The sequence below is a fragment of the Phyllobates terribilis genome, unplaced genomic scaffold (genome assembly GCF_046119375.1).
Source record: "Phyllobates terribilis strain yellow unplaced genomic scaffold, ASM4611937v1 Scaffold_3__8_contigs__length_932513732, whole genome shotgun sequence".
NCBI classification, from domain to species: domain Eukaryota; kingdom Metazoa; phylum Chordata; class Amphibia; order Anura; family Dendrobatidae; genus Phyllobates; species Phyllobates terribilis.
The window spans coordinates 249,697,301-249,717,119 of NW_027362763.1; the positions used below are offsets into that span (position 1 = coordinate 249,697,301).

At 44.2% G+C, this 19,819-nt stretch overlaps 1 protein-coding gene across 1 annotated transcript in view; it reads left to right on the forward strand.

Moving 5' to 3' along the window:
• The window catches only part of MED12L (mediator complex subunit 12L), a 981,938-nt gene that overhangs the window by 777,767 nt on the left and 184,352 nt on the right, over positions 1-19,819 (forward strand). Inside the window, exons 31-32 of the mRNA XM_073674721.1 lie at positions 9,295-9,456; positions 10,398-10,509. Of these exons, the coding sequence (XP_073530822.1) occupies positions 9,295-9,456; positions 10,398-10,509 (274 nt within the window). The remainder of the gene's footprint in view (positions 1-9,294; positions 9,457-10,397; positions 10,510-19,819) is intronic.

Consider the following 19,819-nt stretch of genomic DNA (forward strand, 5'->3'; position numbering starts at 1 on the left):
GGTCACCGCCACAAGGACTACTACCCCCATCCAGATCCGGCTCCGGGTATCCCCTACAGCACTGGCCCAGGGGGCGCGTCATGATTCTGACATGCGATTCTGACATGTGACTTTTACAACTGTAATAATAGTAAAAAAAAATTCACTGTTCGCTGATGGGACATAAACCCAAAACTCTACGTCTAGAAGCCAGTGCACTAACCACTGACCTATAAAATCAGTTGAGAAAAGCTAAGTGTTCTATTTTTTTTATATGATTTTCAGTGCAAACCTAGTCTGTAACTGATTGGGACTTTCAGAAATACCTCCCCCAAGCCAAACTCAGATGATGATTGATTTTGATGTGTGAGTCTGATCTGTGACTTTCTTCAAACATCAGAATCAGAATCATAATGACTTTTAGTCACCCTGAGTATTTTCATGGTTGATCTCATAAGACATGAAAAGCTCCTAGTCAGTATCTCTTGACTGGATAGCTCAATGGTAAGGCATCAACCTCTGAAACTACAATGACTTGGTTCAAATCCCAATATTAATGTTGTTATTATTTTTTTTGTAGTTATTTAACACACAAACTACAGGGGTGTTTTACTTTTAATATCTGACATTCTGATTGTCATCCTGATGTGTTAAGAGTTTCAGACACGCTGTCTATTTGCATGGTAAATTACATAGCCAAAGTAAATTGGGAGGTGCTAATTTACTACATATCTATTTCCAAGTGACTGTACATTTTCATAATTTCTTAAAGGAGTCTAATGATAAAATTTACCAATTTACTTTGGCTATGTAATTTACCATGCAAATAAACAGCACGTCTGAAACTCTTAACATGTCAGGATGACAATCAGAATATGTTAGATTTAGATATTAAAAGTAAAACACCCCTGTAGTTTGTGTGCTAAATAGGCATAATTACAAAAAAATACATATCATTCCAATGGGATTTGAACCCAGACATTGTAGTTTCAGAGGCTGATGCCTTACCATTAAGCTATCCAGTCAAGAGATAATGATTAGTAGCTTTTCTTGTCTTATGAGATCAACCATGAAAATACTCAGGGTGACTAAAAGTCATTGTGATGCTGATTCTGATGTTTGAAGAAAGTCACACATCAGACTCACACATCAAAATCAAACATCATTTGAATTCAGCTTGCAGGAGGTATTTCTGAAAGTCCCAATCAGTTTCAGACATGGTTTGCACTGAAAATCATATAAACAAATAGAACACTTAGCTAAGTCCCATCAGCGAACAGTGAATATTTTATTATTATTATTATTACAGTTGTAAAAGTCACTTGTCAAAATCACTTGTCCGAATCACTTGTCAAGATCACTTGTCAGGATCACTTGTTAGAATCACTTGTCAGAATCCCTTGTAAGACTCACTTGTCAGACAGGGTATTTAGCCTCAAACTGACATCATTCTGATGTTTGATTTTGATATCTGATCATGTCCTAAAATTGACACTGTATACTAAAAATCTTGTTGGTGGCACATGAATCAAATCTCTGGGTGTGATTACAGCCAAATTAATGTGACAGTCGTGAATCGGGGATCAGGGATGGTGCTGTGGGCGAGCTGCAGCTTATCTTCACCCTGACCCTCACTAACATACAGTGTTTTATTCCATGTATGCAGTGCTGTAAGGTTCGCTCTGCAATCACTTGTAGGCTAGAATCAATCCTTTGCCTCAAACATGTCCATGGGTCCAGGATCATCCATACACACATTAGGAGACACTTCGTTTGTTAAAACAAGTTTAATTTTACTGGACAGTTCAGATACAACAGTCTGCAACATGCAGTATCGGGTGCAGCACCCTCCTATTGTTGTTCCATTCACACAGTACATTGTAAGGCTTTGCCTCCATTCCACTCATACTGTCCCTACCTCATCAGCTTCTGTTGGCCTTTGGTACTCCCCATTTGACAATGCAGCTTTTCTTAGATTCGCTACTGTTCTCTCACGTTTTTCCCCGTCTGGTGTCTTCCGCATTAAAGAGAATAAGATACGCATTCCAGTGCCTTCTCAGGGCCACAGGCCTCGGACCTCACAGGGATTTCCACAAGACTTCTGCTGAGACCTCATACTGCCCGAATGATATTTACTGGTAGTGTCCACTGCAGCTTGTGCATGAACTTACCACTTGAACCTTTCACTGTCCTAGACTACAACTGACTGAACCAGGAAATGCTCTCTCTTTTCAGCTGCCCCTTTCCCCTCCCATGCTGGTCTGGTCCCAAGCACATTAACTACATCCTAACCTAGTCTGTCTGTCCCCAGCAATCTGTTGCTGGGGAAATGTAACCATTCGCCTACTTAACTTACAGTGAAGGAAATAATTATTTGATCCCTTGCTGTTTTTGTATGTTTGCCCACTGACAAAGACATGAACAGTCTATAATTTTAAGGGTAGGTTAATTTTAACATTGAGAGATAGAATATCCCCAAAAAATCAAGAAAATCACATTGTATAAATTAGATAAATGTATTTTCATTTTGCAGTGAGAAATAAGTGTTTGATTCTTCTGGCAAACAACACTTAATACTTGGTGGCAAAACCCTTGTTGGCAAGCACATTTGTCAGATGTTTTTTGTAGTTGATGATGAAGTTTGCGCACATGTCAGGAGGAATTTTGGTCCACTTCTCTTTGCAGATCATCTCTAAATCATTCAGATTTTGAGGCTGTCGCTTGGCAACTCGGAGCTTCAACTCCCTCCATAAGTTTTCTATGGGATTAAGGTCTGTAGACTGGCTAGGCCACTCCATGACCTTACTGTGCTTCTTTTTGAGCCACTCCTTTGTTGCCTTGGCTGTATGTTTTGGGTCATTGTCTTGCTGGAAGACCCAGCAACGACCCATCTTCAATGCTCTTACTGAGGGAAGGTGGTTGTTGGCCAAAATCTCGCGATACATGACCCCATCCATCTTCCCTTCAGTACGGTGCAGGATTTTAAACCTTTAAAGCGTAATGTGTTACCAATGGTTTTCTTGGTGACTGTCGTCCCAGCTGCCTTGAGATCATTAACAAGTTCCCCCGTGTTGTTTTAGGCTGATCTCTCACCTTCCTCATGTTCAAGGATACCCCACGAGGTGAGATTTTGCATGGTGCCCCAGATCGATGTCAATTGACAGTCATTTTGTATTACTTCCATTTTCCTACTATTGCACCAATAGTTGTCACCTTCTCACCCAGCATCTTGCTTATGGTTTTGTAGCCCATTCCAGCTTTGTGCAGGTCTATGATCTTGTCCCTGACATCCTTAGAAAGCTCTTTGGTCTTGCCCATGTTGTAGAGGTTAGAGTCTGACTGATTAATTGAGTCTATGGACAGGAGTCTTTTATACAGGTGACTATGTAAGACAGCTGTCTTTAAAGCAGGTAACAAGTTTATTAGGAACATCTAACTTGTCTGTAGGAGCCAGAACTCATAATTGTTTGTATTGGATCAAATACTTATTTCTTACTGCAAAATGCAAATAAATTTATCTAATTTATACAATGTGATTTTCTTGATTTTTTGGGGGATATTCTATCTCAATGTTAAAATGAACCTACTCTTAAAATTATAGACTGTTCATGTCTTTGTCAGTGGGCAAACTTACAAAAACAGCAAGGGATCAAATAATTATTTCCTTCACTGTATATGTCCACCACTGCATATCTGCATATCTCCCTTTCTTAATCTAACCTCTAAGCCTTATGCTATACCTTATGTCTTAAACCTAACTCTCTGCTTTCCCTATTCACTGCACATTATACATTACATTACAATGACCTAATAACTAGAGATGAGCGGTGTTCGACTAGAACTGTTCGCCAATCTCAAATTCGAGCTGTTTTGGGCGGTGTTCGAGTTGTTCGACGAACCCGAACGATTTGCAAAATATTCGGCTGTTCGAGGTTATGTTCGATAACTGTTCGTGCACCAAAAGCGTGTCCTGCATGTCTGGCGCTATTTAGAGCACCAATCATGCAGGGATTGTCTGCCACTCACTGTAATGCCACAGCCATGGTGGTTGTGGCATTACAGTGGTTGCCCAAATCGATGGGAACAGTGCTCACAGTGAAACATGAAAAGCCGGCAATTCAGCAGCGGCATACACCGGTACCCGACAATTTAGAACAGAAAGAATAGAGCATCACACATAGATTAGATAGAAACATGTCAGTCACATATATAATAAGTACAGTGATAGTGTTGATTACTGTACTTGTCATTTAGTGTTAAAATAAAGGATTTATTAAAAAAAAAATTGGCGTGGGGTTCCCCGTAATTTTTTTCTCTAGCGGAGGTTAAGCAAACGGCTGGGGCAGATATTTGAAGCCTGGGAAGGGGGTAATACCCACGGAGCTTCCCAGGCTACTAATATCAGCCCCCAGCTGAATACCTAGCCTTTACTAGCTATTAAAATGGGGGATCCCCCCAAAAAATGACGTGGGGTCCCCCCTATTCTAATAGCTAGCAAAGGCTAGGCAGACAGCTGGGGGCTGATATTAATAGCCCAGGAAGGGTGCCATGAATATTGGCACCCTCCCAGGCTAGAAACACCAGCCGTCAGCGGCCCCAGAAATGGCGCATCCATGGGATGCGCCAATTCTGGCACTTAGCATCGCTCTTCCCACTGCCCTGTAGCGGTGGCAGTGGGGTAATAGGGCTGGGGTTGATGTCAGCTTATAATGCCAGCTGAAATCAAGCCCAGGTTAGTAATGGAGAGGCGTCTATAAGACACCCCCATTACTAACCCCATAGTCAAAGTTAAGAAAAAACAACACAACACCCAGAATAAAGTCCTTTAATTGAAATAAACACACAATTCTTTATTGTTGTAAATTAAACCATACTTACCATCACGCCCATTCCAGCTGAAGCCAACGATCTCCTGCAATAAAAATAAAATAATAAACCAACGTCATCCTTACCTTTCCTTGGTTCCCAGGATGGCTCTAGCTCTTCTACATTGACATGACAGGCTGGATCGCAGCAGAAAGCTGCCATCCAGCTTGCCATGCTGCAGACACTGAGAAGCGCAGGCATGCTTGCGCTCCTCAGTGTCTGGCTGTGACGGCATCCAGATGAGCCGAGATCATGTCCAATGAACTCAGCTCACCTCATGTACGTCACTGACAGCGTGGGAAAATTCTCCTGCACTCAGCGCTTCAGCGTGAGAATTCTCCCACGCTGTCAGTGACGTGCATGAGGTGAGCTGAGTTCATTGGACATGAGCTCACCTCATGCACGTCACTGACAGCGTGGGAGAATTCTCACGCTGAAGCGCTGAGTGCAGGAGAATTTTCCCACGCTGTCAGTGATGTGCATGAGGTGAGCCGAGTTCATTGGACATGAACTCGGCTCATCTGGATGCCGTAACAGAGAGACACTGAGGAGCGCAAGCAAGCCTGCGCTTCTCAGTGTCGGCGGGATGACAGGCTGGATGGCAGCTTTCTGCTGCGGTCCAGCCTGTCATCTCGATGTAGCAGAGCTGAAGCTGTCGTGGGAACCATGGAAAGGTAAGGATGATGTTGCTTTATTATTTTTCTTTTATTTCAGGAGATTGTTGGCTTCAGCTGGAATGGGCGTGATGGTAAGTATGGTTTAATTTAGACCAATAAAGAATTGTGTGTTTATTTCAATTAAAGGACTTTTTTCTGGGTGTTGTGGTTTTTTTAAATACTTTACTAGAAATTCATGGTGGTCATGTCTAATATTGGCGTGACTCCATGAATTTCGGGCTTAGGGGCAGCTGATAATACCAAGCTGGCCCTAACCCCTTTATTACCCAGTGAGCCACCGCACCAGGGCCCTGGATGAGTTGGATACAGCGCCAGAAGATGGAGCTTCTATGAACGCGCCATTTTCCGGGGTGGCTGCGGACTGCAATTTGCAGCGGGGGGGGCAGAAAGCTTGGGCCTCCCTGCACTGCGGATTCCAGCCCCCAGCTGCCTAGTTGTACCTGGCTGGACACAAAAATAAGGCGAAGCCCACGTATTTTTTTTTTAATTATTTCATGAAATTCATGAAATAGTTAAGAAAAAAAAGCCTTCCCTATATTGTTGTGTCCGGCCAGGTACAAATAGCCAGCTGGTGGTTGGGGGCAGTCCGTTCCTGCCTGCTGTACCTGGCTGGACACAAATATAGTGCGAAGCCCCACTTCAATTTTTTTCAATTATTTCAGGAAATTCATGAAATAATTAAAAAAAAATTGACGTGGGGCTTCGCACTATATTTGTGTCCAGTCAGGTACAGCAGGCAGGATCGGGTTGCTCCCAACCACCAGCTGCCTATTTGTACCTGGCCGGACACAACAATATAGGGAAGCCCTTTTTTTTTAATTATTTCATGAAATAATTAAAAAAAAATTGATGTGGGGCTTCGCCCTATATTTGTGTCCAGCCAGGTACAGCAGGCAGGAACGGGCTGCCCCCAACCACCAGCTGCCTATTTGTACCTGGCCGGACACAACAATATAGGGAAGCCCTTTTTTTTTAAATTATTTCATGAAATAATTAAAAAAAAATGAACTTGGGTCTTCGCACTATATTTGTGTCCAGCCAGGTACAGCAGGCAGGACCGGGCTGCCCCCAACCACCAGCTGCCTATTTGTACCTGGCCGGACACAACAATATAGGGAAGCTCTTTTTTTTGTTTAATTATTTCATTAAATAATTTAAAAAAAATTGACGTGGAGCTTCGCACTATATTTGGGTCCAGCATGCCTGCGCTCCTCAGTGTCTGGCTGTGACGGTATCCAGATGAGCCGAGGTCATGTCCAATGAACTCGGCTCACCTCATGCACGTCACTGACAGCGTGGGAAAATTCTCCTGCACTCAGCGCTTCAGCGTGTGAATTCTCCCACGCTGTCAGTGACGTACATGAGGTGAGCTGAGATCATTGGAAATGAGCTCACCTCATGCACGTCACTGACAGCGTGGGAAAATTCTCCTGCACTCAGCGCTACAGCGTGAGAATTCTCCCACGCTGTCAGTGACGTACATGAGGTGAGCTCATGTCCAATGATCTCAGCTCACCTCATGTACGTCACTGACAGCGTGGGAAAATTCTCCTGCACTCAGCGCTACAGCGTGAGAATTTTCCCACGCTGTCAGTGACGTACATGAGGTGAGCTGAGATCATTGGACATGACCTCGGCTCATCTGGATGCCGTCACAGAGAGACACTGAGGAGCTCAAGCATGCCTGCGCTTCTCAGTGTCCGCGGGATGACAGGCTGGATGGCAGCTTTCTGCTGTGGTCCAGCCTGTCATCTCGATGTAGCAGAGCTGAAGCTGTCGTGGGAACCATGGAAAGGTAAGGATGATGTTGCTTTATTATTTTTCTTTTATTGCAGGAGATCGTTGGCTTCAGCTGGAATGGGCGATGGTAAGTATGGTTTAATTTAGAACAATAAAGAATTGTGTGTTTATTTCAATTAAAGGACTTTATTCTGGCTGTTTGTGTTTTTTTTTTAACTTTGACTATGGGGTTAGTAATGGGGGTGTCTTATAGACGCCTCTCCATTACTAACCTGGGCTTGATGTCAGCAGGCATTATAAGCTGACATCAACCCCAGCCCTATTACCCCACTGCCACCGCTACAGGGCAGTGGGAAGAGCGAGGCTAAGTGCCAGAATTGGCGCATCCTATGGATGCGCCATTTCTGGGACGGCTGACGGCTGGTGTTTCTAGCCTGGAAGGGGGCCAATATTCATGGCACCCTTCCTGGGCTATTAATATCAGCCCCCAGCTGTCTGCCTAGCCTTTGCTAGCTATTAAAATAGGGGGGACCCCACGTCATTTTTTTTGGGGGGTCCCCCATTTTAATAGCTACTAAAGGCTAGGTATTCAGCGGGGGGCTGATATTAGTAGCCTGGGAAGCTCCATGGGTATTACCCCCTTCCCAGGCTTCAAACATCTGCCCCAGCCGTCTGCTTAACCTCCGCTAGAGCCTAAAATTACGGGGAACCCCACGCCAATTTTTTTTTTAATAAATCCTTTATTTTAACACTAAATGACAAGTACAGTAACCAACACTATCACTGTACTTCTTATATATGTGACTGACATGTTTCTATCTATCTAATCTATGTGTGATGCTCTATTCTTTCTGTTCTAAATTGTCGGGTACAGATGCTGAATTGCCGGCCGGCTTTTTTAAAGAGACGGTGAATGAAAACACTAATATTTTTTTTAATAAATACTTTACACTAAATGACAAGTACAGTAAGAAACACTGTCACTGTACTTATTATATATGTGACTGACATGTTTCTATCTATCTAATCTATGTGTGAAGCTCTATTCTTTCTGTTCTAAATTGTCGGGTACCGCTGCTGAATTGCCGGCCGGCTTTTTTAAAGAGACGGTGCATGAAAACACTAATATTTTTTTTAATAAATCCTTTACACTAAATGACAAGTACAGTAACCAACACTGTCACTCTGCTTCTTATATGTGTGACTGACATGTTTCTATCTATCTAATCTATGTGTGATGCTCTATTCCTTCTTGTCTAAATTGTCGGGTACCGGTGTATGCCGCTGCTGAATTGCCGGCCGGCTTTTTTAAAGAGAGCGTCTTCTGAGCAGTTTGTCAGCTTTTGGACACCTTTGAAGGTGTTTTCTATGTGTTTCTATGTGTTTTTGTTTGCCTGCCATTGCTTTTAACGGTGTTCGACGGTGTTCTAAGGTGTTCGACGAACAGTTCGACGAACAGTTCCTCGAACATCCCGGTGTTCGACGAACCGAACCGAACCCGAACACTACGGGGGTGGCTCAACACTACTAATAACCTAATAATCTTGTACATTAATCACATAACATTAGAGTCTATAAAATTCTATGCATTTTCATATTTCAGATTACTATAAAAACACAATAAAACCACAGTCATGAAAGTACAATACAATCACATGTCTGAACCATTGTCTTTCAGGAGGGCAGGCACGTGACAGTCCTTGTCACCCCCTACAGTGCGATGAGGCGTCGTTCTAGTGATTAGTGGAAATATTGTGCATTAGGTGCCCAAAGCCATTAAAAAGCTATTTTTGTCAGCTGGAGCTTTACAATAAGGGCATGACTAGAAGGTTTACAAGGAGGCATGTACAGCTTTAGTGGTGAACCAAAGGGGAAACTCCTTCTGACAGGTTCCTATTAATGCATGGGAGAAATTAATGTAGCTGCCCACTATTAGATGATAATGTACAATATTTTGTAAAATCATTTTCTTGTATGATCAATTATGTAGTAGTTTATTGTTCTTTAACAATGTATAATTCTTTTTATGCAGCTCTTCTGAACGTAGGGGTGTCTGGCTTGTGGCACCTTTAATTGCTAAATTACCTACCTCAGTCCAAGGCAGAGTACTAAAGGCAGCAGGAGAAGAACTGGAGAAAGGACAGCACTTGGGGTCATCCTCAAAAAAAGAAAAAGATAGGCAAAAGCAAAAAAGGTAAATTACGAAGTAGTCAAAATATTATGGGACGCTAAACCTCAGGCACATTCATTACCTTGTGCTGTACTGAGACATAATGATGATACTATAACATTGTTCCAATATGTAATATAATTATATGGATACATAAGAAGAAACAATTGTATATGACAACAGTATTTGTTCATTTTTCTTTCTATTGTGTTAATGGAACTGATAGTAAACTCTGTGATTAAGAGATCACAGACATATGAGTATATTAATGTATTCCCATAGCAATTCTCTTTGTCAAGTAAAGTTGTCAGAGATGAGTGGATCGATCCTTGGAGGGTCAAGTTTGAGTCGAATTTTCTGAAATTCAAGGATTCACGCGAGTTGGAACATTCTGAGATTCGATTCGCAGTATGCAAAAAGAAAAAAAGTAGCCCTGCACCATTTCCCACACTGCTGAAGCATCATAGAGCAGGCAAATGTTATTTTGCGTTGTCGTGTGGGCCTCCCTATAATTCCCCATAGTTATGACATCTTAGAGATAATCATACCTTGTACAGTGGTGGTCAGTGCAGGGGCCATCACAGATCAGTACAGATTGGAGTACAGATTGTATGGCAGAGTCATTCTCCATCCTCAGAGTCACTGAGTAGGTCTCTCTCTTGTACAGTATAAGCTCTTATGGTCAACAGGGTCCTCTGTCTCCTCAACCACCCCCCAGTGTATTTTCCAAGCAATTAAAAGCTTTCCAGTATTGAGGTTCATGCAAATTTATTCGCTACAATTAAAATTTTGGGGGGGAAATTCGGCGAAGTCACCGAATTTGAAACTCAAAAGATCCAATCATCTCTACAAGTTGTCCACAGCAGTTTAGAGTTTGTAACTTTTTCAGGAACTTAAAGAGCAAAAAGTAAATAATAACACTTTTGCTAAACTATGAGACTAATGTTGGTGTATTTCCTATGAAGCATGTCTTTGCTAAGTCAGCATCCATTCCTGTCCTTGGTGCTCACCTGTTTAAAAGGACAAGATGAACAGAGGGAAGGACTCCTGACATCCTTACAAAACCAAGTAAATCAGGTAAATTATTCTAGAAATAGTATACTGTAATTTATGCCATGCATCCACTTAAATATTTTTATGTTTTTGAAATATCTCCTCGTCCTAAGGCTTTGAAATGAAATCAAGAAGAAACACATCATAATAGTAAAATTCTCCTTAACCTGCAGATAGCATTTCTATTTTTTGCTCAGTAGAAAAGAGTGACCTCCCCTCTATTAACCAGAGTAGAGAACTGTAAAAATCATCCCTCACTCAGCAAGACTCAGAGTGGCCATAGATTATAGCATTAATTAATCAAAGCTTTTATGGCAAAAAACTGTCATAAAAAGCTTTGAAAAGTAGTAAAAAATGGCCACTTTTGACCTGGTGACATGTTCTCTTTAACGTTCTCTAGATAATACTATGGGTTATCTCTTCTAATTTTATACTGTACATTATTCTGTTAAGGACATCAACGTCTCCTGCTGTCAATAAAAAATATAACTGAAGGTACAGTACTGTGCAAACGTTTAGGCAGGTTTGCTAAAAAAAATGCTGCAAAGCAAGAATGCTTTTAAAAGTAGAAGTGTTAACAGATTATTTTTATCAATTAACAAAATGCAAAGTGAATGAACAAAAAAAAAATCTACCGTATTTTTCCGGACTAAAAGACGCACTTTTTTCCTCCAAAATTTTGGAGGACAGTGGGGGATGCGTCTTATAGTCCGATATATATATATATATATACAGTATATATATAAATATACACTGCTCAAAAAAATAAAGGGAACACTGAAATAACACATCCTAGATCTAAATGAATGAAATATTCTCATTGAATACTTTGTTCTGTACAAAGTTGAATGTGCTGACAACAAAATCACACAAAAATCATCAATGGCAATCAAATTTATTAACCAATGGATGCCTGGATTTGTAGTCACCTCCAAAATTAAAGTGGAAAAACACACTACAGGCTGATCCAACCATGATGTAATGTCCTTAAAACAAGTCAAAATGAGGCTCAGTATTGTGTGTGGCCTCCACGTGCCTGTATGACCTCTCTACAATGCCTGGGCATGCTCCTGATGAGGATGCGGATGGTCTCCTGTGGAATCTCCTCCCAGACCTGGACTAAAGCATCTGCCAACTCCTGGACAGTCTGTGGTGCAACGTGACGTTGGTGGACGGAGCGACACATGATGTCCCAGATGTGCTCAATCGGATTCAGGTCTGGGGAATGGGCTGGCCAGTCCATAGCTTTAATACCTTCATCTTGCAGGAACTGCTGACACACTCCAGCCACATGAGGTCTGGCATTGTCCTTCATTAGGAGGAACCCAGGGCCAACCGCACCAGCATATGGTCTCACAAGGGGTCTGAGGATCTCATCTCTGTACCTAATGGCAGTCAGGCTACCTCTGGCGAGCACATGGAGGGCTGTGCGGCCCTCCAAAGAAATGCCACCCCACACCATTACTGACCCACTGCTAAACCGGTCATGCTGAAAGATGTTGCAGGCAGCAGATCGCTCTCCACGGCATCTCCAAACTCTGTCTCATCTGTCACATATGCTCAGTTTGAACCTGCTTTCATCTGTGAAGAGCACAGGGCGCCAGTGGAGACTTTGCCAACCCTGGGGTTCTGTGGCAAATACCAAGCGTCCTGCACGGTGTTGGGCTGTGAGCACAACCCCCATCTGTGGACATCGGGCCCTCATACCACGCTCATGGAGTTGGTTTCTAACCATTTGTGCAGACACATGCACATTTGTGGCCTGCTGGAGGTAATTTTGCAGGGCTCTGGCAGTGCTCCTCCTGTTCCTCCTTGCACAAAGGCGGAGGTAGCGGTCCTGCTGCTGGGTTGTTGCCCTCCTCCGGCCCCCTCCACGTCTCCTGGTGTACTGGCCTGTCTCCTGGTAGCGCCTCCAGCCTCTGGACACTACGCTGACAGACACAGCAAACCTTCTTGCCACAGCTCGCATTGATGTGCCATCCTGGATGAGCTGCACTACCTGAGCAACTTCTGTGGGTTGTAGAATCCGTCTCATGCCACCACGAGTGTGAAAGCACAACCAACCTTCAAAAGTGACTAAAACATCAGCCAGAAATCATTGGTGCTGAGATGTGGTCTGTGGTCCCCACCTGCAGAAGCACTCCTTTATTGAGTGTGTCTTGATAATTGCCAAGAATTTCCATCTATTGTCTATTCCATTTGCACAACAGCATGTGAAATTGATTGTCAATCAGTGTCGCTTCCTAAGTGGACAGTTTGATTTCACAGAAGTTTTATTTACTTGGAGTTATATTCTGTTGTTTAAGTGTTCCCTTTATTTTTTTGAGCAGTGTATATACTGTGGCTGTGGGTGGTGTGGGGGAGCTGCGGCGGCAGAGGAAAGGGGCACAGGAGGCAGTACCCCGCTGCTGCACCCTACACTGTGCCCGCTGCTAAAGAAAATGAATATTCACTGCTGTGAATATTCATTTTCCTTAATAGCTCGCATACTGTACCCGCAGCGTGGCTCCTGCAGCGGCTCTGCGGTCTGTTTGCCCGCTATTAGAGACCATCAATATTCATGGTCTTTAATAGCGGGCACAAGTGACCACCGGCTGCAGCAGGAACCGCACTGCAGGTACAGTATGCGTGCTATTAAGGAGAGTTAAAGGTCACTGCTCCCCACACAGTCTCGGTGTGGGGAGCAGTGACTATTCCCGGCACACCATCTCACAATGTGAGGGCGCATGGCAGTTATGCCATATGCGGCTCACACAGTGAGAACCCTGTCGGCAGCAGAGCTGGACGCAACGGTGGAGCAGAGAGGAGATGAGTATAATTGTTTATTTTTTGTGTGCAGAGTGATGGGGGTCAGGAGTTGCCAAGCATATCAGGAAGAGGGATGAGGGAGGCCATACATACCAGGATGAGGGGTACCATACATACCAGGAAGAGGGATGAAGGGTGCCATACATACCAGGATGAGGGGTATCATACATACCAGGAAGAGGGATGAGGGGTGCCATACATACCAGGAAGAGGGATGAGGGGGGCCATACATACCAGGATGAGGGATGAGGGGTGTCATACATACCAGGAAGAGGGATGAGGGGGGCCATACATACCAGGATGATGGATGAAGGGGGCCATGCATACCAGGATGAAGGGTGCAATACATACCAGTATTTGTATGAGGAGTGCCATGCATATCAGGATAAGGAGGGGCCATATATACCAGGATGGGGGATATTAACAGAATTGAGGGACATTACCCCTATAACAGTGTCAGCAGCAGACTTATGGTCCAGTGCGTCTTATAGCCCGAAAAATACGGTAAATCAAATCAATATTTGGTGTGACTGCCTTTTGCCTTCAAAACAGAATCAAAGCATCAATTCTTCTAGGTACACTTGCACACTGTTTTTGAAGGAACTTGGCAGGAAGGTTGTTCCAAACATCTTGGATAACTAAGCAAAGATCTTCTGTGGTTGTAGGCTTGCAGAAAACCTTCTATCTTTTCATATAATTCCACAAAGACTCGATGATGTTGAGATCAGAGATCTGTGGGGGTCATATAATCACTTCCAGGACTCCTTGTTTTTCTTTACACTGAAGACAGTTCTTAATGACATTGGCTGTATGTTTGGGATCATTGTCCTGCTGCAGAATAAACTTGGAGCCAATCAGATGCCTCCCTGATGATATTGCATGATGTATCAATATTACCTGTATTTCTCAGCATTGAGGATACCATTAATAATGACCAAATCCCCAACTCTGTTTGCTGAAATTCTGCCACAACCTTTCAAGGAGCCTTCATCATGCTTCATTGTTGCCCTCAGACACTTATTATAGTACTGCTCTCCAGTCCTTTTTCAAAAAAACTGTCTTCTGTTACAGCCAAATATTTCGCATTATAACTCATCAGCCCACAGCACCTCCTACAATTTTTCTGCATCCCAGGTCCTCCTGTTTTCATGCATAGTTGAGTCACTTGACGTTGTTCTTATATTTAGGGTATGGCTTATGGACGCAATTCTTCCATGAAGACCTCTTCAGCAGATTTCTCCGATCTGTAGATGGGTGCATCTGGGTGCCACTACTTACTAATAGTGAAATGATGGCAGTGCTAGATATCTTCATACAGCTGAAGTGTAGTGCGGCGCAGGGGTCCATGTGCCGCAATACACTCTGCTGGCCAATTGCAGGCGTCACGTGACTGGGGGCACATGGCAGTGACATCATTCATTCCTGTCACAAGCAGCTGCCGGCTTCAGAAGAGGACGCCGTGTGGCGGGGGAGCGAAGGGAAGGTGAGTAGAATCATTTCCTATTTTTCTATGCATTAAAGAACAGCAGCAGATTGGGGGACATATACCAGTGTGAGGATATACTGTATATATACACCAGAAAAGGGGCCAAGGATAAGGAGCATATATACCAAGGTGGGGGATATATATCCCAGGATGCGGCCCAGGATCTCTTATCATCTATACCAGAATGCGGCGAGGATGAGTGATGTACAGTATATACCAAGATGGTGAACATATATACCAGGATGTGCCCAGGATGGGGGACTTATATACCAGGATGGGCCGAGGATGGGGATATATGTATATACCAGGATGGGTGACATATATACTAGGATGGGCCCAGGATGGGGGACATATATACTAGGAAGGAGCCCAGGATGAGGGGACATTACTACATAATGGTGGCAACTCGTATGTCCTTATAAGATTTAGAACGCTACAAGGGCCCATACATCTGTCCAACATGCAGGGGCAGAGGGGTTGGGGAGGGTTATTGTCAAGTTCTGAGTAATACTTAGGTCTGCTTTAAACATAATTTCTTTTGGCAGCAACAGCATATTTAATGCCTCTGAAAGCCGCTGTGAAATAATTTGTAAAATCGAAAACATTATGCCTGATATTTTCTAGAAAGAAATGTTACTGTGCATTTCATAAGAAATCCAGTAGGTGGTGCTGTTTTAATACAATCCAGCTCTGCCTAATAAAGTAACATTAACGCACTCCATACACAGCAGGCGCCAGTTGTTTCCTCTGTATTGATATGATCACTGCTAGTATTCTCTATCAAAGCTTCCTAGATAATGTAATAAAGAAAGTATGTCTTTACTAGGTAGAAAAATAATAGTACGTATAGGGAGAAGTTGGGTTATACATGAGAAGCATAGGGATCCTGGCCAATTTGCCTTGTTAATATTTCCTGCCATGCTAAAAGCTAAATTAAACATTTCTTCTTATATTATACATTTATTTATAGTTCATGAGAAAAGCACAAGAAAATAATTAGAAGGATGCTCATTTTTATAACAAGGCCCAATGCAGAATCAGTCCCTGTTTAGTTAAAAGCTCTGCTATCAGCAGCTCATATCATGGAAAGTGAATAATAACTGTAACACCGTGCCAGAAGAGTGAGCACACTTGAAAAGTTAAAGCCAATATTATGCTTAAACCATATATGTTTCAAAAGAACCTGTCCAGACAATTTTACTACTGAAACAAATCCCAGTTTTGTAGTAATCCTGTATGTCAGCACTGAGATATCAGGAAATTAGCCTGCAAGTGCAATGCAACAGTGTAATGCAGTTTCCTTTTTTACTTTAGTTAAAAGATATATAAAACTATGTACCGTCATAAGAAAAACCAAGTACACCCTCTTTGAATTCTATGGTTTTATGTATCAGGACATAATACAAAAAATCATCAGGTCCTTAGAAAGTCTTAAGAATAGGTAAATACAACGTCAGATACACAACACATGAACTAGTGATGAGCGAGTATGTTTTGATAACCCTTTCGCTGAGTATACTCGGCCGAGCACCGAGTATTTATAGAATGCTCGGACTTTACGTTTTCGTCGCTCCGTGAACATGATTTGCAACTGTTTGACAGATTTAATACATGTGAGGAATGCTGGAAAAACAGGCCATGTTGGTTGTGGGCATTACAGAGATTGGCTGGCCGCACAGCGTCATCAGGTGTATATCAGACCTGGCGCCTCCATGCTTGTCTCAGTCTACTCCGCAATCTGGCAGTGTAGGGAGAGGTGCTGCTGAGCTAGGGAGAGATTTGCTTGTATATTAGGTAGTGTAGGGAGAAAAACCGTACATTACACATATCCATCTTAACAAACAGTCCTTTTGAGGACTAACTAATCCATCTGCAGAGATATCAGGCAGGCAGTGTATATACGCAGGCAGTGCATATAGCAGACTGCAGTGCACATAGCACAAGAGGCTCCATTCCAGTTCTGTCGGCTGCTGCTGTTAGATATTTCTAGAAATAGGCCCAGGTCTCAGGGGCCAGGAATATTTTTTTTTGCATCTTAATCCTCATTATTTGCTTAAAAAGCAATCCAGAGAACACGTTTTTTCTGCGCCATTTGCTTGTTGGCACTGCAGAATGCAGCCAGGTCGTTTCCATATTACAGCTCTAAAAATCCATCTAAGTAAAACTGTGTTTTCTCTGTCACATGGATCACATATATGTTTTCAGAAAATACTGCCATTTCTGGCGTCCATTAAAAAATTCTTTCAGTGTGTCAATGAAGCAATTCACAGCAGTTTGCTGGTCAAACTACTTACCTACAGGCCAGGTATTTAAAACTCTGTTTTCTCCGTCACACAGATCACATATAAATTCGCTCCAAACTCAGTCATTTGTAGTGAGCGTGGAAGATACTGGCCTCCATTTAAAATGGGCAAGGCACGTGGCAAGGGACGGGAAACTGGACGTGATGGTAATGGTGCATGCAGAGGCTGAGGACAAGGCCATGGGCAAGCCGAAATTGTGCCACAACAAACACCCACATCTTCTCGCCTGACCTTCCTGTCTCAATTTCTAGGGGACCGCAGCACACCACTATTGAACCCAGAGCAGTGTCAAAAGGTTGTTGGTTGGATAGCGGATAATGCTTCCACCACCCTGTCTTCCACACGGTCAAGTCTCAGTAGCCGTGAGTCTGGACCGCATATTCTTCACCCTGATCCTCTTTCCACCCACCATGCCGAGTGCCCGGAGACAACTGATCCCACACTTGGACACTCTGAAGAGATGTTCACTTTTCAATTTATAGATCTGGGCCTCTCGCCCGGTCCACGTAAAGCAGAGCAAGAGGAGATTGCGTGTAGCTATGCCCAAATATTTGCGCAGCCACGGTCACACGAAGGTGACGGTGGGAAAGTGTCACAAGAGGTGGACGATGATGAGACACAATTGCCAGAAAGTCAGGAGGAGGACCAGGGTGAGGAAGTGGAAGACAAGGTGGTGGTTGATATAGTAACTGACCCAACCTGGCAGGAGGACATGCAGAGCGAGGACAGCAGCACACAGGGTGAGGGAGGCAGAGCACCCCAACAAGCAGGAAGAAGCAGTGTGGTGGCTGCATACAGAAGGCAGGCAACCATTCCCCGTAACACCAACACAAAGGAAGTTGCCATTACAACTGTTAGGTCTTCCCGAGTCTGGTTGTTTTTAAAAGACTCTGCCAATAACCCCAAAAAGGCCATTTGCAACACCTGCCAGACCAGCATCAGCAGGGGTGGCAAAACACCAGCCTGACCACCACCAGCATGATCAGGCACATGGCAGCAAAGCACCCGACTTTGTGGGCCGAACCCCAGGGTCCAGGAACAGTGTCTGTGGATGGCACCATTGCTTCTTTTGCTGTTGTCCATGCAAGCAAATAGCCTGTCCATGGTGCATGCGAAGATGCCTCCTGCCCTGCACCTGTCGTTCCTTACTCTCAAGTAGCAGCATCAGGAAGCACGTCCATGTCTTTGTCCCAGCGCAGTGTTCAGTTGTCCATACCCCAGTCCTTGGCATGCAAGCTCAAATATGCAGCCAGTGCCCCACAGGTCACACTACTAAATTCTCACATTTCATGACTGCTTGCGCTCGAAATGTTGCCTTTTAGGCTCGTGGAGACGGAAGCATTCCGCAACCTGATGGCGGCGGCCGTCCCTCGGTACTCGGTCCCCAGCCACCACTATTTCTCCCGGTGTGCCGTCCCCGCATTACACTACCATGTGTCCCAAAACATTAGCCGTGCTCTCAACAAAGCAGTTACTGGTAAACTTCACCTAACCCCGGATACGTGGACAAGTGCTTGTGGGCAGGGACAGTACATCTCGCTGACGGCACACTGGGTTAACATAGTGGAAGCCGGGACCCAGTCGGACCTTGGGACGGAACACGTCCTCCCGACACCAAGGATTGCGGGTCCTAGGTCAATCAGGGTTGCCCCCACGGTCTACAGCTCCTGCACCTCATCCTCCTCAGCCTCCTCCTCCTCTTCAGCCTCCATCTCCGAAATGACCACATCAGTCACAAGCTGGAAGCACTGCAGCACTGCCTCGGCCAAGCGGCAACAGGCTGTGCTGAAGCTAATATGCTTAGGTGAAAAACCGCACAATGCTGAAGAGTTGTGGACAGCTCTGAAAGAGCAGGCAGATCTGTGGCTCACACCACTGAACCTACAGCCAGGCATGGTCGTGTGTGACAATGGCTGGAACCTGGTGGCGGTTCTGAGGCGAGGCGAGCTCACACACGTACCATGCCTGGCCCATGTGCTTAACCTTATGGTTCAGTGGTTTCTCAAATCCTACCCGAGGCTGTCGGATCTGCTTGTTAAAGTATGCCGCCTGTTTGGCCATTTTAGAAAGTCAGCTACAGCTTCTGCCGCCCTTGCAGTGTTTCAGCAGCGTTTGGAGCTTCCGGCTCACAGACTGGTGTGTGACATCCCCACGCGTTGTAACTCTACACTGCAGATGTTGGGAAGGATTTGTGAGCAGAAGAGGGCAGTTGTTGAGTAGCAGCATCAACAAGTCCGTCGGTATTCAGTTCAGACTCCACACATAAGACCTCAGGAGTGGACATGGATGTCAGACATATGTACCATCCTCCAAAACTTTGAGGACTCCACCAAGATGGTGAGGGGCGATGACGCCATAATTAGCGTCACCATCCCTCTTCTCTGTCTTCTGAAACGCTCTCTGCTCACAATCAAAGAGGATGCATTGCAGGCAGAGCACGAGCAAGGAACCATACAGGGTGATTACACACAGCCAAGCCTCATCTCATCCCAACGTGGATTGGGTGACAATGAGGATGGACAGGAGCTAGTTTCATGCACTATAGACGGTACTACCTGCACAGTTGTCATACCGTCTGTTCAGCGTGGATGGCCAGAGGACAGAGAGGAGGAGGAGGAGGAGGAGAGCATGGTCAGTCATCCTCTTGGTGAGGACACGGAAGTCTTGCCTGTTAGTAGTCTGGCACGCATGGACGAGTTTATGTTACACTGCCTTTGCCATGACCCTCGCGTTCTCA